At 44.0% G+C, this 22,332-nt stretch overlaps 1 protein-coding gene across 3 annotated transcripts; it reads left to right on the plus strand.

The window, feature by feature from the left end:
- The first annotated feature begins 612 nt into the window (after positions 1 to 612).
- how (protein held out wings) lies at positions 613 to 20,863 on the plus strand. 3 transcript variants are annotated; one of them, XM_065432352.2, is made up of 9 exons: positions 613 to 883; positions 3,247 to 3,380; positions 4,623 to 4,739; positions 9,114 to 9,257; positions 9,345 to 9,435; positions 12,953 to 13,003; positions 13,081 to 13,395; positions 15,641 to 15,729; positions 17,687 to 20,863. In XM_065432352.2, exons 1-8 carry the CDS (start codon positions 757 to 759, stop codon positions 15,709 to 15,711), a joined length of 1,050 nt encoding a protein of 349 aa, XP_065288424.1. In that variant the 5' UTR covers positions 613 to 756; the 3' UTR covers positions 15,712 to 15,729; positions 17,687 to 20,863. The 3 variants fall into 3 exon arrangements, with proteins under 3 accessions (XP_065288424.1, XP_065288423.1, XP_065288425.1); XM_065432351.2 differs by lacking the exon at positions 17,687 to 20,863 and having other exon boundaries at positions 614 to 883; positions 15,641 to 16,492; XM_065432353.2 differs by lacking the exons at positions 12,953 to 13,003; positions 17,687 to 20,863 and having other exon boundaries at positions 615 to 883; positions 15,641 to 16,492.
- Positions 20,864 to 22,332: the final 1,469 nt, after the last annotated feature.

Genomic DNA, 22,332 nt, shown 5'->3' on the forward strand with positions numbered 1-22,332 from the left:
TGGATTCATAGAAGCAAACGCATACATTTAGGGCCCTAGCATTCATTACACAATGCGTGCTGCGTTTGTTGATGGACATTGAAAGATTGCCGCATATTTGATAGCCGTGGGAATTCTTTTGTCAAGATTGGTAGCTGCCGGAATTTTTTCTTTTGTAATCAGTTCCATTCTTCAGAGCTGCAAGCGATACATTCACAAAGTGAGGAAAAAATGCGGGTACGCATCTTGAATGAGCCCGAACGTCGTACGTGCCCACCGCATGAATGGAAAGTCGACGCCGCCACCGCTCACGAGAGCAACCTGCCAATTCGGTGCAGCCGAATCGACTCAACCGGGGGTGTCGGGGGTCTTTTGTCGGCGAGACCCTGTTCATTACCAGCTAATCGAAGACCTGGCTGCGTAGGGTCCTCGTGTCGCATGACGCAGCCGTCGGCGAGCGTTATTTTCGACGCATGTGCCACACCGAGGAAAGGCGCTGCTCGACCCGCGAGAGACGACGAGTCATGCGTGCTGCCGCCAGGGCCGAAAAGGGCGAGGACGAAAAGGGGGCGAGCTTCACCCTCTCCCGTCCAGGGACCTCCCCTCCAGCGCGAAAATGGACCTACCCCCAGCGCGCCTGCGCGCTGAGTTCCTTGGAAGGTCAATCGACGAGTTTGGCTAGTAGATTAAGCACGAGGCAGAAAGGCTGGAGGCTCGTCGTCGGCGCAGGATCGCCCTTTCGCATCAGCACACTTCGAGCAGCGGCCACAGAACGCAATGGGTGAAAACTCCAACAACAACACGCAGAGCATTGCTGACTACCTCGCGCAGCTGCTGAAGGACAAGAAACAACTGGCAGCTTTTCCCAACGTTTTCATCCACTTGGAGAGGCTGCTGGACGAAGGTGAGTTTGCGCCGACGCTGGGCTACAACAGCCGCTGTCTTCGTGAGATGTGCGGTCCACCTTAGGCCTAAACAACGAGTACGGCAAAAACATCCAAGTGCTTCCACCTGCTCCTTCGTTGAAAAGGCCCGAACATGCCGTCGACGAGTTCTTCGATTTCGTGCGGAGATGGTCTCCGTTGCTATGTGTGTGGTGGAATCCGTTCCGCCCCTTGTCATTTCGGAGGCAATGGTTTTGGTTGACTCTGCGTATTGGTGCTGCTTCGTGGTCTTTGTGCCGGCGACCCGTAGTCGCGACGGTGTGTGGCTACTTTTTGCCTGGCTAAGCCAGCGGAGCTTGCGACAGCGTCGAAATGAAGCGCATTCCGACGCTTGTAAGCCTACTGACAAGTGACGCCATGTTGGATTTCTCTCCTGCATCGCAGTGTGCCCGCCGGGCGCATCCAGGAATTTTTCGGATGCCTTTGTGGATTTCCGCCGTTTCTCGGAACATTTAGGTAAGAGGGAACTTGTGCACTGCTTGCGAAGACGTTGTTCAGTTCGCAAACATCTTCCATAACACCAGAAACGCTGACATGCCCGGCAGGTGAATGGCTGTGATTTGGATAGCCATCCATGGTGCACCTGTTCAGATGGGGCTTGCGGAGCTGTTGTGCTGCCAAGCGACTCAGTGGTCCTGCGGTACCTCGTATCTGAAAAGGCTTCATTTGGTTGGCGAAGTTGAGGTCGTTGCGTTAGTCTGAAGTAGCCTTCATGTCCATAGCTTCCAGCCTGTCGGCATTAGCGGCATGTCCGATTGGTGTCGGAGGCTTTCGCCTAGCAGCCGAGCTGCTTCACGATCATTGTGTCCGTTAGGCGGTGCTAATCAACTCGGTCTCTCCACCATCATGTCCACTTGCGCGTTGCCTGCCGTCCTGGGTCCAGACGTCGTGCATCCCGATTAAATCAGAAACAATAACCATTCTTTAACATTGCTTACCGCCCGCCAAGGCCGACACGCACGCAGTGAAACGTGCCGCTGACATGCGCGCGCCTGCTTTTTCAAGCATGACCGAGCAGCACTTGTTCGTCAGCTTTCATCCCAGGTGCAGCTTCGGATGCCTTCGCTCGTCACCGCCGCGGCGGAATGCTTGTTCATTCGATTGTCGACAGTGCATCCTTTTCCTCTCGCGTAAATCAGCAGACAGGTCTCGCCGCCGCTCAATGGACAAACCATCCGACCAACAATTTTCCCGCATGCATTGTTATCGAACTTGTTGGTTGCACGGTGTTCTGAAGTTGTGGAGGCTGTATTGTACTGTTCACGAGCCAAATGAGTCGACTTTCGTCCTCACTTCATGGTGATTCGTGTGCGCGTGCTTGAATTTCTTACACGTATGAAGCAACCCCTATTGCGCTCTTACGCCATCGGATTAGACTTTAAATGAAAACTGGCTGTGTCAGTCGGTATGGTGATGCACTGCTTGCCCTCTGTCATATCGCGCCCTGCGGTTTGCGATACTCGGATCGAGGCGATTTGGAAGTAGACATGACGTCATCGCTTGCGCGAGGAAACTTGATGCGCAAGGATGCCAAAATCGTCCACTTCATACAGTAACCTGCGTTTCGAAATCATCTGGTGTTTCGTTGCTTGTTTTGCCACTTCTAGCGCGTCATTGTTTTTGACGTCTGAGCATCGCGTCACGCGTACGCACTGTGGGCTCCGTGTTTACTCAAGCCTGGCAGCTTGGCCTAAGCACAGCTGTTTCTTTGAACGCTGATGTGGGCAGACGTGCTACACCAGGAGACCGTCCTCAAATCGGTTTAGTGCGCCAGTGCACTCTTCCCACACGGGTACAACAGCAGAGCCTCACATGGTGCGATATTGCTTGCCATTTCGCAGATGCGGCAAATGTGCCACGGCCTCTTCGTACGTGGATTTTTCCATGTTAGGATGCGTTGAACGCCGCCAAATCGCACGTGGCGTGGGCGAGGAACCAATGACAATGCGGATCGTCAGTCGTGACGCTGCCTGCTTAATTTCTGTCTGGATAAAGCAACAACTTCACGCATAAAAAGCGTGTCAAGAGGAATTTCTAGTTTTTGCTTTCTGCTAGGTAATAAATATACATAGATGTTTAATAATGTTTCACAGTAACAAGAATGCCCTGTAATATAATGTGTATATACCCACAAACCGCCTCACACACACGTATTGTGTTCATTTGACCTTGATCAAATATCCAATTCAGCACGTTTGAATGTGCATATTTTAAATTAAATTGCGTGGACATATTCATTTGCTGCAATATTTCTTAAGTAGCTGTTGGAGTATTCTAAATGCACACAAGTTCGATCAAGGTGCTTGTTTTATGTTCAATGCAGAGATCAGCAAGGTCCGGTCATCTCTGTTCCAAATCAATGGCATGAAAAAAGAGCCCTTGGTGCTTCCTGATGGGATAGGACCGCCAGTTAGTCGGTCTGAAAAAGTGTATGTGCCTGTCAAGGAGCACCCTGATGTAAGTTATCAGCTCTCTTACATTTCAATGTTGCTTTAAGGATAGGTGTTCATGTAGTTTTGATTGCATACATACCATTATGTTCATTGCTCAGGTCGTGGAAGTAAAATTCTACTGCTTCAGACATCCCATTTCAGCTTTTATTTGTCTTCTGTTGGTAGAAAATTTCTATTGGAGCAGCAAGTCCTACTTGGCACTTGCTCTATGGGCCACCAGAGCGAGTTCTAGAAAATGAACAAGAACAATTTATGGCATTATCTACATGTGTGTGCACGCCTGCACAAAACCTCGGTTAGGTGTTGAGGGAAGCATGAGGTCTGATTAGATACCATGGAGTGCCTTCCGAAGTGTGTATTCTTGTGTACAAGTGGCAGCTGCTTGTTTTGGCAAGGTCGTGTCGGGGAAGTGCTTATAAAGCTATCTTGCCTTCTGCTTTAGCACTTAACTATGCATCCGATTTTCTGCTTTCATGTTTTCAATGCAGGACCTTTGTGGCTGCATTAAATTTGCATGTAATCAGCACAGTACACGTTGAAGTGTAAACTTGCCAGACGAGCAGTTGCTCTGTTAAACTTTTTGGAGAGTTCCAAAGCTTCTGATGTCATGTCTTTAATAGGAGCCTGTGTACAGCAGTGAAGAGCTGCAGAATTGGGCCTATAGAGATGTGAAGAGAAATTACTCGAGCTATATATAAGTTACCCTTCTACAATACTAAACGAAACGCATATTACCATGCGGAAAGGCCAGAAAAAATACAAAATGACATGGGTGGCGATGCCACTTCCGAGTTTCTGCACCAGCTCGCTACGATGTCATTGTATTCTAAGAGATCCAAACACATATCCTAGGGAGTTTCAATAACTTTTGTGGAGCCACAATCAGTATATATATATATATATATATATATATATATATATATATATATATATATATATATATAAATGGAGTTGTTTTGTTTTCTCATAACCAAACTATACTGTAAACTTCACTAAAATAGTTTGTCTAAACTGATTTGCGTTTCTTTTTAGTATTTTTTAGTATTTTTTTAGAGGCCTCAAATGGCCAAAATTAATTTGAAGGACCTTGTACCCTCCTGTGTAGCTTTTAGACATCAAATTGTATTAATTACTACTACAGTTGAATTTCTGGCTGATTACATACTCTTAGTAAATAGTGCTGCTTGGACATGTTGAGCCTGACTGTCAAGCCTGTAATCATTTGAATGCCTGTCTTGCCTTGCAGTACAATTTTGTAGGGAGAATCTTGGGTCCTCGGGGTATGACGGCAAAGCAGCTTGAGCAAGAGACTGGCTGCAAGATAATGGTTCGGGGCAAAGGTTCCATGCGGGACAAGAAAAAGGTAATGTGGCTCTCCTCATGTGCTTGGAAAGTTTTGAGTCATCCTTTGCCATGTGCTTTCCATGAATTTTCGTGTTCAAATATTTTTTCTTGCCTTGCAGATGTGGCTTTAGTGTCATTTGTCGGTGAATGTAGAAGCAAAATGTAGAAGCCAGCAATTGTGTGGCACAGTTCAGACTACACATGAATTTGTCAGGCTTTCTGACAGTCTCATACTGGTGTCGCACAGAGAGCTTTTGATTGCAGTCAAGCATCTGAATTGAAATTCTTCATCACAATTTGCTGCTTTGCTCAGGCTGAGGAAAGGACAGATGGTTTCCAGCAGAACGCACCAACGTGCACAGAAAGGGACAACAACACACGCTGGACACAGCGTGTCGGTGCATTCTGCTGGAAACCACTTGTGCTATGTGCAACCAAGCTCAGGCAAAAGCTACTCTGGGAAATGAATTCATTGCGATTGAGAAATTGGATCCAGATTGAGCTGAATCAATATTGAAAGTGCCCTGTGGGACACTGGTATTAAGTACACATCTTGAGTTAATTGGGTTAATATGGGCCAACAACGCAGCAACATAACTATGCAGTATGGCCTGCAAGTAAGAGAAGGATGCTGCTCGACGAAGCTAGTTCTTATAAAATGGGCTGACTTAAGTTAAAATTCCTTTTTAGTATGTTGCATATATATGAGTGGGGTTGAAGATTAATATGCAGAAGACAAAGATAATGATGAATAGATTGGCAAGGAAACTAAAGTTCAGGAGCGCCAGTCAGTCTCTAGAGTCTGTAAAGGAGAATGTTTACCTAGGTCAACTAATCGCAGGGAACCCTGATCATGAGAAGGAAACTCGTAGAAGAATAAAAATGGGTTGGATCGCATACAGCAGACATTGTCAGCTCCTGACTGGAAGCTTGCCATTATCATTGAAAAGGAAGGTGTTCAATCGGTGCATTTTACCGGTGCTGACATGTGGCGCGACTTGAAAATTGACAAAGAAGCTTGAGACTAAGTTAAGGACCGCGCAAAGAGCAACGGAATGAAGAATGCTAGGCATAACGTTAAGAGACAGAAAGAGAGCGGTTTGGATCAGAGCAAACGGGTATAGCTGATATTCTAATTGATATTAAGAGAAAAAAGTGGAGCTGGGCATGTCATGTAATGTTAGTGCAGGTTAGATAACCGGTGGACCATTAGGGTTACAGAATGGGTACCAAGAGAAGGGAAATGCAGACGAGGACGGCAGAAGACTAGGTGGAGCGATGAAATTAGGAAATTCGCGGGCGCTAGTTGGAATCGGTTGCCGCAGCACAGGGTTAATTGGAGATAGCAGGGAGAGGCCTTCATCCTGCAGTAGGCATAAAATAGGCTGATGACGGTGCTATTGATGATGATGATATCTATACACATTTTCGCGATTACAATTTGTGAAGAGTGGGGAAATGAGATTGAAAATGTGTAGCTGTTATTAGTAACAATACCATCTCGCACTAAGAAATAATGGTGATAGCTTTTGGGCTGGATTTGGTCATTTGTCTAGTTAAGCAATTAGATGCAAATTGACAATGTGGATACTCATAGATAAAATGTTTATTGCATTTTTTAACTATGTAATGTGTATGCCAGAAAGCCTTAAAAAAAGACTATTGCAAATAATCTTAGACAGTGAAAACAAAATATGCTTTTCATGAATGTTCATTAACAGTTACAAACGCTAATGTAATTCATCACTTTAATGTCTGCAAATTTTATGAGATTTTATTTGTGCGGAAAATTGATTGTGCTTGGGACAAACCTGCCACTCTGTGCCTGTGGGAAAGTAATTTTGAAGTATCCTTTCTTTGATTTGCAGTACTTGTCAAAGCCACAAATGTTGTCTGTAGAAAAATAAGTTTTAAATTGGCCATAATTTGAATCCATGTGCCTGCCATGGTGCTTAGTGGTTATAGCATTCTGCTGCTGAACTCAAGGTCAGGGATTTGATTCCCGACTCGCAATGCCCACATTCCAGTGAGGATGGAATGCACGAATGCCTGTGTAACCATGCTTTGGGTGCACGTGGCTATCCCCAGATGGTCAATATTAGTCTGAAGCCTGCAGCATCCCTTACAGCTTGTGTGGATTTAGGACACTAAACTCCATAACTTGAATCCGCACTCCATGAGTGACTGACAGCATCCTCTAAGTCTCTCTACATTTCTTGTGCGTATTAAGATAATCTTTTTCCAGTGCATAATAGTGTTCCTGTTCAAGAGTTATTGTCCATGCAACTCATCCTCTGAACATGGCCTAGGCTGATTATAGGGGCTGTAACCCAAGTTATTTAGGTAGTATACTAGCCCACTAGCATTCCAGCTTAGCTGAATATTTTTGCATTGCTCATTGTGTGATTTGTCTTGAGGCTTTTCAAGAATTCTGGAATGTGCAGCGCTCATGTTGAACTGTCAGAAATAACAGCTTTGACCTGTTCTAGCAGCTAACCTCTTGTGTGATGTTCTTTCATGCTTTCATGCACAGGGCTGAAGTGAGTATTCTGCATTCATCCCACTCTTATGTTTCCATCGCAACATATTGCTCACCGAATAACGGCAATGCCTGCGGTTGCACATTTCACAGGGTGCATTTTCTGGCATCATCAGAAGTGCTCATAATTATGCCACTTCCTGTTTAACATGGCTTTGGGTTCTGTTGCATTCATCTTTGGTTACACTTCTTGGGGGCACTTTTGAACTGCATGCACCATTCAGGCTTTGTTTGTGCTGCATGTGCTTTAACATAATTGGTTCTGAGTGTGATGGCTTTTGTTGACGTCTTGCACAACTAACTTGCCAAAACAGGATTATGTACAGTGCTGGAAAATTAACAGTACTCGTCATATTAACATACTGCATTCAAAGACATTGTAGTGCAATCAGCCGTTAAATATTTAGGAACTTGATTTGTCTGTCAGTGCATACGTAACAGGCTAATATTAAACCTTGAGTGGTCTAGATAAGGCAAACTTGAGTCGAGTCGACTAGGAAGGGAGACAGTGTCAACATTGGAAGATATGATCTGCAAATTTTTCAAAGACAGAAACTGATCTTTGGTGCCACAGTGGAGTAATTGTCGGTTGGGAAAAAACAAAGCTCGCACAGAAGCTGCTGCAGAATCGACGTTGGACGGAATTGAAGCATGTTGTAGAAGCCCATGCAGAAGCAGTGAGAATGGGAGTACCAAAATAACCTCAAGTTAACTGCTTGTCGCAGTAAATGATTGCAGTGAGTGTCGTTCTTTTGCTGTGCTGCTGACACCTTTTACTCTCTTCATGTCATAATGTGCTGAAGTGCATGAGATAATTCACTAATGCATGTGAATAAGGCTTTTACTCAATTGAATACAAATCTGCAGATGACAGATATATGAATGGAATATTTTTTATGTAGCATCAAAATGCTGGTTAGTTTTCAAATTGGTTTGGGTGCTAGTACACTTGTCAAGAACACGTGCCAAAAACTGCTAACAGCGATGCACATTTTACTGACATGTACACATTGAAACAAGATGAAAAAACTTTCCACAATTTATATAAATTGCATGCACCTTTACATGCCATAGTTTCGGGATATGGTCCACTATTGCCATTACCCGAAGTGGTTAAATTTTTACACTAGCATTTCACACAATCAAAAGAGCAACAGTTTTCGCTGTTTCTAAATTTGATTTTATAACACCTTGTGGTTGGTTCAGCATGGCCTTAGTTTCTTTTGTACTACTAAACCAACTTTACCTAATTCGCTGTACAGTAATTTTGAGATGTGCTGAAACAAGAATGTGAAGGTTTCTGCAAGCAGCATAACTATTTCTTATAGTAGTACTTCCATTTTGAAAACTAGTTATAGATTGAAAGGAATTCCAAATACCAATATAATTTATTTCCTATTTGAATGTGTTTTTGCACACCTCTTAAAATCCATGTGAACTTCTTTGCTCAGTCATATGTAATCAAGGTAGTGGGAAGAACCAGCCTTGGAAACTGTTTCACTTGAAGAACTGCACACATTGTACTCATAAAGGTGCATGTAATGTGTATGGTGGCTCTGTAAAAGGTGGGAAGAAGTGTGGATGTGGTTCAGAATCCAGCATATATCAAGGAGCAAATGCGTACCACAGGTGCATGTTATCCTGAAGTACTGTTAGAGAATGGGGTGTACAGCAGAAGACATGCACAAGCACTGACTTAGCAATGACAGTATTTATTTGTGGCTACTGTCAGTTTAATTCTGCATTGTCAGGCCAGTTTTGGCAAATGTGAACCTGGCGTATTACTTTGCATGCGTGGGGAACGAGTGACAACCGCTCGTGTGGTTCATTATGCCACTGTTAATGCACCCATAGGAGGACATGAACAGGGGCAAGCCAAACTGGGAGCACCTCAACGACGATCTTCATGTGCTCATCACTTGCGAGGACTCCAGCAACAGGGCAGAGGTCAAACTGCAGAAGGCAGTGGATGAAGTTCGCAAACTACTTGTACCAGTTGTGAGTTCTTAGTCTCTCTTTGCGGCAGCATATTGCATTGTGTGGCAAGTACAGGTTGATGAATGGTTGGCCTTGCCCTTTTGCCAGACTGAAGGTGAGGACGAGTTGAAGAAGAGGCAGCTCATGGAACTTGCCATCATAAACGGCACGTACAGGGACAGCAGCACCAAAGGAGTCGGTGAGTGATGCCTTATTTAGGCTCAGCTGGGAATTGAGACACAATCATTGTAGATATGGACAAATTGAGACACGATAATTGTGGATATGGACATAGTATTGGCTCGCACAATTGGCAGCTATGTAAATCGCTTTGCTTACAGGAAATGGCAGTTAAAATGTGCTTGGCACAGATGAGCTTAGCATTTTGTTACTTGTCATGTCTTTTTTAAAATAATTGCTGCTTTCAAGGGGAATTCTACAAGTGGCTAAAACATGTCACTATCATGGTGCAAGTGTAAAGGTTGTGCGTGATATCAGAATTGAATACATTAGTGGTTCAATGAGAATTCAAATTTCAGAAATGGGAAGTGTGGAAGTTCATTGAAGGCACATGATCAAAGTGATATGCTTAACTGTTATTGGATACTCCGTGCTATTTGTTAGATGTAATGGTTCTTTTCAATGTGTATTACGATCAACATAAAGTTGATGCAGAAGCAGGGCGAATTAGCACAAAGGGAGCACCAACAGTGCTGTGGTAGCCCTTGCTGTATGGTGGTGGATAGCAACGTTTTGTATGCATGTAAATTTGCAAGTATCCTGGTGTCCCAAATGGCTGTTTATCACTGCAATAACATATTTTCACAATTGCATACAAACTTTACATGATTGGTGTCGAACGTTCTTCATGCCATTTCAAGCATAAAATCTGACACTGCCTGTTTCCCATTCCCATGCCATATTTAAATACTGGGCAAGCACAAAGCTGGATAGGGGCAATTGTATGCAACAGTAGGCTGCAGTGTACTTGGAGTATGAGACTATATGAAGTCTGACTGCCATATGAAAACCACAATGTGTGAAGTCTATAGTGTCATCTATACCTCCCTGCAGCACCTAGCAACTGGTAATAGGCAACAAGGCACCTGTCTGTAGAATTGCTTGTTAGTTAAATCTGGGTATGCTTAGATGTCTGATGTTTGTAATGTACATCCAAAGGCAGTATAGTCAAGACGGGGCACTTGTTTTGTCTTCTATTCGAATCGCTTTTTATGAGCCAGGCTCACATTTCTGCATGCATGCAGTGCTTGTAAAACAGCACATTGCATAGCTATGATACTTGCAGTTTAGTTTTTCTCCTTGAACATGGCACCTCCATGGTGTAACATTGTTAATGCCAGTGCAGCTGTGTCTGAGTTAGGGTGTTATTGTAAGACCATTCCTTATTATCAAAACTTCTAGCTATGGCCAATCTCCAACATTTTATACATAGCTGGCAAGTACTCTTTCCACAAGGCACTGACCGTCGAAAGCTTAGAAAATCTCTCAATGCTCGATATTATGTCAACCTCAAATTTGATTACCTAAATGTAGACATGTTTCTGAAGGTGTTCAAATTTTTGTTAGAGTAGACTAAATCGCACCGACTAGTTCTGCATCGTGTAGGTGGGTACAGCTGCGAGTCATCGCCCAACCTGTTTGGTTCCTTGTCCTCGTCTTTTGCTACCCTTCTCATAATTATTTAGATTCTCTGTCCACTTTATCAGTTTATGGCAGATTGGAGTGCATGAAAATGGTGAAACAACATTGTAGAGTGACAATACACAGGCAATACTGCAGAGAAACCTGTCGGCAGAAAATTTGGCAGTTCAGGATATTTAATATTAAATAGGGGTGAGGGATTCTTCAAAACTTAGGAATAATATTGACTATATTACATTTTAATATTTGCGTTCAATTAAAAACACTAGGTATTCGAAAATTTTTGAATATTCGATTGGTTACGAGTATTCTAAACAAATCAAATATATTGTTAGTTGTGTGGGAGGGAACTAACATCGTTTTTAGTCTTTATTTCTATCTTTTCTGGCAATGTGCGATGTTGTGCTGAATTTTGCGATAATTTTATGCTGCTGGCGAAATTTCGGCTGCAAGACACTCTTAGCCACTGAAGGTCTAAGCTTTGCAGAAAAGCCAGCCTCAATAGCAAAAGGCACAGGTTTGCGAACAGCAGGGGTGCATTCTTTTGCAAGTTCCAACCCTAATCCTGAGCAAATTGCTTGGCAGCAAATGCGATGTGTGATGGGTGGTCAAATATACAGGAAAAATTTACGGGAAATTGGTGATATAATAAAGCACAGGTTGGCGAGAACAGACAACTAGCGGAAACTACTCAATTTTCCAAAGCTAACATGAGCCACATGCCCAGTGATTTACTACAACGGCTTACTACCATATTTACTCGATTCTAAGCACCCCTTTTTTTGCTTTTGCCTTTTGCCACCCTGCTTATTGGTGTCATGGCCATCGAGTCTTGCTAATTTTGACTAGTTTGGAACACTCATCTAGCCTCGTGTCACATGAAACTTCAGGTCGGACCGCACACATGCTCGCCAGCGCACGCTCACTTCCAATCGCTCCTAGTTAGATGGCTTGGCAGACTTCGCTTCGTAATGAGAGGGCATCAAATTGCGCAAGGTGGATGTGCTAATATCCATCGGTCAAGCTGGTGCAGCACAAAGTGGGCCTGCACCACGTATCACAGCCAGACAGGAGACAGGAGATAAGCGCATGCGCGCACTCAAGCCCTGTCGAGTACAGAGCAAATGCTGTAGTTGCATGTACCTACAGTCTGCCAAATAGAGTAGCTACCGCGGTCGCCATGGGGTGCTGCGACGAGTCTGCTGGCTGAGCGCACTGTGCCTCTCTGAGGACGACCGCATTTGGCGCCCGCAGGTGCCAAAATCTGTAGTGGTGCCTACGTGAACAACCAAAATCAAATTTTAACTGCGTGCTATGGTGACGTTTTGTAGGCGGAGTATTGTGGGCTCTCCGCCGTAGCCTATGTTACTTTGCGAATTCGACTTCTTTGAACAATTTCACCAGAAGTAACAAGTTTGTAACCTCAACAGCACATGTTGATTCATTCTGTCTGCTTGCACTATATTGAGTGTAGCTTGCAGAACCCCAATATCTGCCTTTTGTTCGAAACTTCATATTTTTGTTGGTTAAAATTTTGTGAGAATACTTTTGTCATATCTGAAGGCCTAAGCCAAAATCATGCAAATATAAGTTGTAGGAAGACATTGGCCTAGCAGTCAACAAAATTTTTTGATAGATTTAAGTGTAGTATTTGAATGAGTACCTAATCTGTGCAATTAAGCCTAAATGCTAAGTGATACTGAGTTGTGCAGAATAATATAAAATGTAATGACCAGATGCAAGAGCATTGTAGTGCAAGCTGCAGTCATTGCATGCAGGAATCTTTGGTGAGCATTCTGGAGATCCATTTTCACATTATGTTGAGTCAACTACAGGTTTTGACTAAGCTTGTGTAAATCATGTGGAGAGTGAAGCCTATACCCACATTTGTATGAGTGTTTTGTTTGAAATGGGGGGCAGCATGCATTGGCCTTCTCTATACCACCCTGTCCTCTTGGTGTGTCTGACAGCTTGCATTTCCTCCACCTGTCACATGCGGCTGCCATTTTTTGTTGTGTGCCCTGTGTAACATGGAAGGTGCCTCTCTCACCCAGGTCTCGTTTTTGAGAACAGCCCCTTTGCTAAAGCCTCATTCACTCTTGCAGGTAAATGCTCGCCAACCTTGGTTGCCTTCAGTGCCTTGCATTTGAGTTTTTTTTTTCCTTCTCTTTCTCGCACACAGCGCCCACAGCCATGGGATTGGCCTTGTCTGCTGCTGATGCACAGCGATTGATGGCAGGCGGCCCTCCGCCGCCAGTGGCATTGGCTTCTCCAATGCGCGCCCAGTCTACACCACTCGGAGCGCCCCTGATATTATCCCCCCGTGGTCTGCCTGTGGGTCCCCCTAGCGCCCTGCTGAATGGCTCTGGCCCACCACCGCCTCTCATAGCCCCGACAGAAGCGGGCCTACTTTACGCAGCATATCCTGACTATCATCAGTATGCAGCGCTCACGTCCCCTCTGCTCGCCGAGTATGCTCCTGACCACTCCCCAGCCGGTGGGTTGTTTGGACGATGAGTGTTCCCTCTCCCTTGTGACTTCCCCTTTCTCTTTCGGGTTTTCTGGTCCCAAACATCTGCCCACTCTCGTGCTGATGGCAAGGCCCAGCTTTGCTCTTTGTTCAGGTGCATCCTCATTCCTAGCAGAGCCTTTTGCCTGCTGGTGCATGCATCACTTTGAACAGTTGCAACATGCAGAGGGCTGTGTGACAAAAGTGACTTGGATATGGTTTGAGTCCACTTTGTTGAAACTTCGTTTGTTTATGGCTTCCGCTCTTTGCCTTATTTTTCTACGGTCTTTCTTTTTTGACATGTTTGAGCTTGTCAAACTGGACAGCGAAAGATTCTTTCCCACTGAAATGCAACTGACTTTATAGGATTCCTGCCATCTTCTGGTTGTTCATTATTGTGCGTACAATACACAGCTTTGTTAAATGTAGTGTGCTGTAATGAAAACATCTGGTTGACAAAGCCTTGCTGCACCTTAAATTGGCTTGTTTGATCCATGTTGGGAACTTTTTTCTTTTTACTTATCCGTCATTGTTTGCTAGCCTGACAGGCCACCTTCGAACAGGTGTTTTCCCTGCACGGCTGTCTGAGAATTCAGCTTCTTGCTGCATCCAGTGTTGGTGCTTTTAACTGTGGGATGGTTGCTTAGATGGCAACTTGTTTTTCTGAGGTACTTTGCCGTTTTGTTCCCAATGAGCCTCAAGTCAAATAAGTGGTGAATATCACTCTAAATGCAATGTGGAAATCCACCAAAGTGTGACACTTCCAGATAATCATTCCATATATTTCTTTTGCCAGGCAAAGCCTTGTTCAAGTGTTCAGGAGCGTAAAGAAGTGCAGGTTTGCATGTGGTGTAGATTCAGGGATGGACATTCCAGCATACCTCTTTCTTAGCCACTTTCACCACACATACAGGGGCATTTCAAAGACACGTTTGTTTCTCCCTTGCATCCAGCTTCAAACCAATGTCAATTGTGCAACTTAATTTTGCCATGTTTGTGTGTAGCATGTAAATATTTGGGAGATCTTACAGTGCAGGGACCAGGAACAAATGTTTCAGTTTCCTTTTGCTGCCATTACTTTTTTCTTTCCCAGTCTCTGTGAATGCATTGCTTTGCCTTTTGTTTTTACACAGCTTCTGTATTGGCAAACATTGTGCTAGAAATTTTTTTTCTGAGAAGCATTTTTCCACCCCACCTAGTGAGGAATTGTTTTCCTGTGCTTGCATGGGCTTGTAGATACTATACATATGTGCGTGTTTTGTCGATGTACATACAATGAGATTCCCGTTTTTGTTGCAGTAGACAAGCATTGATGTACATATGTGCATGTGCTCAGGGGGTTGCCGACATATATTTTGTTGTTCTCTAATTTATTCAGTTCCCCTTCTTTTCCTTTGCCTCTCATTGTTGCACCTGCAGTGCAGTGCCTGTGTATGCCTGTGAGAAAGAAGTTGGCCATTGAGTTCTCGCCGAATTCTTGTACATGTTTTCACATGTAGTGGTTGCTTAGGTTTGCTTATGTTGTTTCAATATACCTCAAGCTTGACGGAAAGCTTTTGTAATGCATCAGCACTGCTCTTCGCAGAGGCTTGCCTGGGTTGAGCTCTCGCTCTCTTACTTCATGTGCACTTGATGTTTGCTGTGTGTTGTGTCCCTCAGGAGCTTTGGAAATCGGCAAACGGGGAGCGGGTCTCAGCTGCATGGGTGGGGCTTGTTGGCCTCAAATGTTTTGCGTCATGCTGGCGCGTGCAGTTGTTCTAGTCAAGTTCGAAAACTCTTGAAGATACCTGGGTGGCGGTGAAACTTTCCTCTATGCAGCTAGAACAGCTCTCTTGCAATTAAAGTCCAATGTGGCTGCACAGAAGGCAGTGTCGCACGATGAACGAGCGCAGTGTCCGAGCTGAGCACGCATGCAAATCCACTGTTATTTGTGTAGAGTGCTTGTAGCAAATACCTTTTCCATTTCAGCAAGTAGATATCTTTCCTGTAAACAGAAACATCTGTGCCTACTGTGCCTCACTTAACATTTACTGTCTGCTTCATCAACCTGAAATGTTCAGGTGCACTTAGCTCAACAAGTAGGTGTCTGGAACCATCTAGGCTATGCTTGTTTTTCTCCAAGAAATGGCTCCTGGGGTGGCATGCTTCGTGGGATGTGCATGACAAATTACCTTGGGGGCCACATATTGTGTGTGTTTTAACTCTGCCTGATTTCCTGACTGCCACTTCTTAGGTGCTGCAGCAAAACAACGCCGTCATTTGGCAATTCGCGAACACCCCTACCAGCGGATTGGGTCCCTATAATGAGGGCCTAACCCCAAGGTTGGTGAAATTGCTATTGTTTATCTTAGTGTCGTGTCTCTTTTTCTTTCTCATGCCCAGCTTTTTTAAAGGCTAAACCAGTGCTACTGTTGATAGCTACACGACCTCTACAGGCTGCACTATGTAGGTCCACATTTTGAGAGAAATCAACAGCATTTTATCTTGCTTTCAGCTGTAACTGTACTGTTACTTGCTGTGTCAGACTTGGTCATCAAATCACACTTGCAAACTGCAGTCGTTTGCAGCATGTTTGAACATTTCTTGTTCAGCTATTGCTGGCTGTTTCATCATGGCCAGGCATAGTTTCAGTTGCCAACATCTTCTACTCTTTGTGCTTCTACATTTTTGGTTGGAATGATCATGGTTGTCTCTAGGAGTGGGGCCTTGAAGGTGAAGTGCCATTTTAGAAAGTATGATGGCAACTGTGAATTTGACTTTTGTATGTGTTTTTTTTTAAATATATATACATATATATATACATGCTATATACACGCGTAGTCTTGTCCTTGGCCCCTCCCCCTATTGGTTCAAAGCGAACATGCTAGAAGCACACACATTGCTCAACTTGCTGCTGCTCTTGACATGTACTTGCTCAAGGCATCCTGTGAACTTTTCTTTTTCCAAACTGGTGTTGAGCAGTGTCCTTTTTGTTTTGATGGATGATTTGTACATATGGTTCGTTAAGATATTATTTATATTATATTATACATATTATATATATTTGAAGAATGGAATAAAATAGACTTCAAAGCCTGCAGAGAAAGCTTCTGTGACTTTTTTCTTTGCCCGGGCACTCATGAAAAAACAATTCCCTTTCAGACATGTAACTTCTAATTTTGCCAATCTAGTTTCTGTGCACTGCTTTTTACTGACTTTGCAGCTCCCCTAGCTAGCCGCTAGGGGTTCACAAATGCATTTCACTTTTAGGTGCTTGAAACATATCTTTGTGCGGAAGTGCTTTCTACTGCACAATAGAAACTGGGCACTAACTTGCGATGTTGCATATTTTCACACCTCTGTCTGGCTTGTTGTAATAAGCACTAATGCACTAGCACTGGATCAACCACTCTTTTACGTGTTAATCTTTTTCTCTCGGAGGAAGCCACCTTTGCCCCTCCGTCTTACTTGCGGTGCTTCATATTTTAATACCTTTCACCTGTTCTCCTTGCTTTAGTGTGCTGATATATTGGGGTTTGTCCCTACAACTGTGACACAGAATGTAGCAGTGCCTTGCAGTCGTCTGTGCTTACCTCATTGTGCATCTGCCACTGATGGTTCTTTTGTCTTGCTGTAGCTGCAGGTCACAAATTGTCTGTAGACAGAATTCAGGTCTTCGATTACCTTGCTCTTTAAGCTTAGCTAGACATAGGAAAGGAAAATGGCATGCTGCTTAGCTGCAACATGTATCTACAATTTGTCATGTTGTCAGATTGCAGAGTTCGGTCAAAAAATGGCATACTGCACTCCAGTTAATGAGTATCTTGCTGCTGAGGCGCTTACTTTTTCTCCATCACTCTCCTGTGCTTTGGCAAGTGCAAATAGACTGAATGCAGGGAAGACTTTATTGACTGTAAGGCTTAGCATTGAGCCATTCATTTGGCCAGCTTTCGATAAATGCTAGCTTAGCTTTTTTTTTCTTTTTTCTGAGATACTGATCATGACATAAAAAAAGTTCTAGGCTAATGTTAAGAGCTAGGCGTTATCATGCATCAGCTTGCAATAGGTCATCTAGCTTTGCTGAACCTTTGAAACTTAAGCTCGCAAGAAAAGCTTGCTGGAAGTACTAAGCCCCCATCTGCTGACCTGGGAACCGATGAACCTGTGTGCGTGTGTGGTTTGTTTCTTCGACATTATTTAATATATGCTGTATGAGAACTACTACTAACAGTCTTTTCTTTCCGTTTTTTTTTTTCTTCTCTCTTTCTCTGCCCCCTTTTTTTTTCTTCTGTTAACCCAGACTCCATCCACCACAATCTTCCGTCCGCCAAACGAAGACCACTAACCCCCCACCCACTGACACCCCTTGGAAAAGCTCGGCTGTGCTCGGACTAACGGCGGCTGCGGTGGTAAACCGACGTCCGACTACCTTCTGTTGATGGCGCTTCTTGGCACGTTGTTTGTTTTCTCTTGTATTTTTTTTTACCCCTTCTGCCAGTTTGTTGGCTTTGTTCTGACCATAATCTGACCAGTGGTGTAACCAGCCTTTCAGGTGCAATTGTGCTGCCAAGGGCTGGCACCCACGTGCACAAACGTGACGTGATGACCCCTACTCAGCACGTGATTATGCACACACAAATGCACTGGCAGCTTCGCGTGTGTAGTGGAACACGTTTAATCTTGCTAGCTTGGCAAGGTTTGGTCACTAATAGTGTGCAGAAGCGTGCACACCTGAAGGCTGAATTTTTTTTAAAGAAATTTTCATCGGCATGGCTTCAAGCATTTTAACTTGCAGTTGCAGGTGCACCTGTTTCTGTTGGCTGAATAAGCTATATTTCGCACATGTGAATTCGAATGCACACTGTGTATACCCAACCCCTATTTGTACAAAGCAGGCTGAAGCTTAACAGCACAAATTTGTATAATGCCCAAGTAAGGGTTGTGTGGCTCTTAATCGAAGTACAGTAGTACCTCTCTCTGTTCTCGTGCTCCAAAATGAGGTGCAGTGAACTGATGGTGTAACAGCCAGAAAATGAACAAAAAAGTAAGGGTGGCAATGGGGCAGTGGTCAAATTTTTTTAACAAGTCTGCATCAAACCACCCATGTGGAGCAGTTCATTTTTGAAGCATACCTGAATAGACAGTTACTAAACTGTCATATGTTTTGGTCTGGGTAGCTGGCCTACACACCACAATACTCTTTGCACCTTTTCTTGTGATGAGTGATGCACCATGTTGCTTCTGGGCGTTACATTGGCTGTTGCAAGAAATTTTTTCCATAAGTTCAAACTTTCATACACACACACACAGTAGTGCCTTATGGTTTCTCAACATTCAAGCTTGAGTCTCCTCATCAGTGTTGCGCATGAAGTTTCAGTGGTACATCTATTCAATACTGGAAAAGTACTGGAGGAATAGAATAGTGTTTTTGTGTGCGTGTATGCTGTTTTGCAATGTCAGCAGATGAAAACGAAAAGTTTGTTCATGATGTGTTTCCAGCCTAGGAATTCTTAGTTTTATTGTTTTTGACTGCTCATTGCTTAAAGGACTTGAGCGTGGCAGTAAGGTAGGTGTGCCATCATTGACCCTACATGCATGAGAAGCATTCAAACTTTTGTGCAATAGCTCATTAACATCCACATTTCTGAAGAATCTCAGTGCCTTAATGGTTGACTACCACAGATTCTATCGTGCTAGGCATTCTGCTGTTCAGCACACCTGCCTTAAGGTTGGTCACAAGTTATGTAATGTTGTTCCATTTTCCAGTGTTTTCAGCTGGCAAGCTAGGCATAGCTTAGCAGTTTGCAATACAGGTTTTATTCGTTGGCTATAACTTTTTTTGTATGCATGAGCTTTGTTGTGTATCATCTCCCTTCTTATGTTTTGTTAAGGGCAGAGTCTACTCATGTTTTTCAATTTTTCACTCTTGAGTCGGGAAGGCCCTACCCCCAAATATGCTCCTCCCGGCGTGCACTGGTCCAAACTGGTACCTATGCATTTTTCACCATGCTACTTAAGTTATTTCTGTACATAATGTGCCGATTTTAATTTCAACTTTTGTTGTTTTTGTTGTTCAACACATCCCCTCCTGTGCACTTCTCTGGCACTTGTTCTCATATCTGAGGTAGTGACAGAGCGCCAAGAGGCGAGTTCATCTGAACAGCTGTGACTCTGAGGTTGTGATCAGGATGCAGAGTGCTGCTGTCGGGTGTGTTCCCCCTCCTTCCCCCCCCCCCCCTTTTGAAAGCACATCTTGACGACATGGCAGCTGAGCTTTTGTTCCAATTTCTTTCCCTTGCAGCTAGGCTCTCTGCATATTTCTTTTGGCAGCTGAAAGAGTGAAAGTTGTGCATATACCATCTGTGCCGCTCGTTAGAAGAAAAAAATTCTACCTCTTAAGTCAGCTTTGGGAATACCTTTACATGTTCCCTTCTGCTCCTTGTGCTGTAAAAGCAGTGGAATAACCTCTGGCACAGTGTTGAACCTGCTGGCATTTTTGCCAGAGCTGCACTTCATAGGGCCCGTACCAGCTGCAACTGGAGAAAGGTTTAATTGCCTGTCGCACAGCATTTGTTAGTGGCACGGATCTCTGCATCTTGCAGTGCGAGTAGGAAAAAGGCTTTGCTGACTGGCACTGCTCCTTGCATTGGGGGCTGTTTTTGCAGATGTACATTTATGTCCTTTATTACCCAGCAAAACTACTTAATTGTGCATCTTTGTTTCATTTCTTTTTGGTGGCATGGGCATTGTCCAAGTGTTTTTGAGATTGTAGCTATTCCGCCCCCCCCCCCCCTTTTTTCCCCAATATTTTCATGCGCTACTTGCCAGTTCAAACATTCGTCTTCTGAATTTGTGCTCCACAGTGAGCTTTTCATTTTTAGTGCTGCCGTGAGTAAAGAATCTCATTTTCAAACAGGTCCGGACAACTTGTTTTCCATTCTTGACATGTGAAAAAGAGGTTAAAAATGTGCCAAGTTTCATAAGTGGACCACCTCATAGTGCATTCAGTTTGCACGTGCAAAATTTCTGCAAGTGCCAAAGCAGCCTCGCCATTCTTTCACATGCCTAAGTTTGGTGGTACCACCATGGACATTTTCCCCCCGTTCTTCTTGTTATTCAATATTTTTTTGCTTGAATCAAATTTCGATTCTATCTTCCAAGTAGAAGGCACTGGTGATGCCTTTTGGCTAAATACTGAGCATTTATTCAATTGACATTATTTTTCCGATACTGTGTACTTAATAAAGGCTTACACAAGAATGTGAGTGTGCCTGCAGCCCAGGCTCAAGTTGCTTTGTCTTTGCACTTGGATTTGCACTATGCACACTTTTGTTTTCCGCTTTCTTGCGGCTCTAAGCACAACAGCTTCAAGAATGAGCATCCATACCTTTCGGAAGGTTTTGTATGTTTTCATTATTGTGTACTTAATTTCATTGTCTCATAGCAATAAAACAAGAATTCTCATTTTCCCCCCCTCTTTTCTGCCTCTTGAAATTCATTACACAGTGCGAGTGGCGGCCACATATTTGAAAACTGCCTGCCAGACTTGTCATACATGGCTGCTTCACTGCATACAGTTGAGCCTGGTTATAACGAAGTATCTGATGCTAGAGTACTTTGTGTTTTATTGCTTTGCAATATGTCCTGGTAGGGATGTTAAGAGATGCGAAAGAATATTGAGCTGAGCTATATTAGTAAATTGTGCTGCAATAGGGAACCTGGCACTGTTATGACGAGCTTGGTGAGCCAGAAGACTCAAACTGGTGGCCGACCATTGGAAGTTCCTGCACCAGCTTACTGTGTTTCGTTATGGATTTTGATGGCATCGGCTTGAATAGTTCGAGTAAAGGGGTACTCTGTAGTCTAAATCTAGGTTTCAAGAACTTGGCACCAAAACAGCCTAAATATGATACTACTAAATCTGTTGCCACACAGATGTACAAATACTGAGGGTTTGACTTGCAAGTTCAAAGGCAGTTCTGTAGCTCCTTTCTTTGCTCGACTGGTTCATTTAATTTTGATATAAGGCTGTGGTCTGTAACACACTCTTCCGACAATTTGCACCGCAATGGTAAGAAATGTCTTGTTTTCTCGTTGCTTATGCTTTCTCATCATGCAACACTGCAATGCATTTCGCCATAAGCAAGGTTGTTACTTGCAAAATGTCCCCTGCATCAGTGCAAGCATCTCAAGTTTATTAAATGCATTCACTTTGTCTTGATCTTTGTCATCCTACATTACTTCTGGGAGAGCTTTCTGGGCATAACTGCAGTTTGAATAACAGCACTTACCAAAGCATTGTTGCGAAGAAAAACCGGAAAGGGGAGAGCACAGTATCTTGTGGGGACTCCTTCAGTATGTGCTAGTTGGCAAAAGGATTGCGTATTCAAGCTCATTGGGGGCACTTAAACGTGATATCCTGTGATAATCTCAAGCATTTCTGAAATTTTCAACTAGCCTACAGAACCTGTTTGAGTACATTCCAGTGTGATTAGAACTCTGGGGAGCTTTACGAAGTTTCCAATCGGTCCATTTATATCACGTTTTTCGTGCCAACTTGGGTCCCTGGGTATGTATCTCTAGGTATGTGTCGCTCAAGAAGTATTTTAATGATTGGAAAATGTAGAGAGGTCGGCCGGATAATGGAGCATCTGGCCTGCTACTCTACGTAAGGGAAGGGGAAGAGGGGAAGAAAAAGGGTCACAATGGGTGTCGCTCAAAAATTATTTGGAGCTGGGCGGAGTCGAACCCGCGTAATATGTTCAGACGCGCGAACTACACGGTGACGCCGTTAGATGGCGTAGCGTGTCCGTAGGGAGGGAAAGGCACCACATCAAGCGCGAGGAAGCAGTCGGGCTGCAGCACATTCGTATTGGCGGCGAGGAGTTACGGAGTCGCCATCTATCGGAAGCGCCTCGCTGGCGTAGTATGAGGGATCACGTGGCG

Source organism: Dermacentor albipictus, chromosome 5 (assembly GCF_038994185.2).
Source record: "Dermacentor albipictus isolate Rhodes 1998 colony chromosome 5, USDA_Dalb.pri_finalv2, whole genome shotgun sequence".
In the NCBI taxonomy this organism is placed as follows: Eukaryota; Metazoa; Arthropoda; class Arachnida; order Ixodida; family Ixodidae; genus Dermacentor; species Dermacentor albipictus.

Bases quoted from the DNA above. Each gene is read 5' to 3' on its own strand.
- how (XM_065432352.2), top strand. From the start codon at position 757: ATGGGTGAAAACTCCAACAACAACACGCAGAGCATTGCTGACTACCTC. The intron at 3,381-4,622 runs GTAAGTTATCAG...CTTGCCTTGCAG, and splicing joins CTGTCAAGGAGCACCCTGAT to TACAATTTTGTAGGGAGAAT. The intron at 9,436-12,952 runs GTGAGTGATGCC...TCTCTCACCCAG, and splicing joins CAGCAGCACCAAAGGAGTCG to GTCTCGTTTTTGAGAACAGC.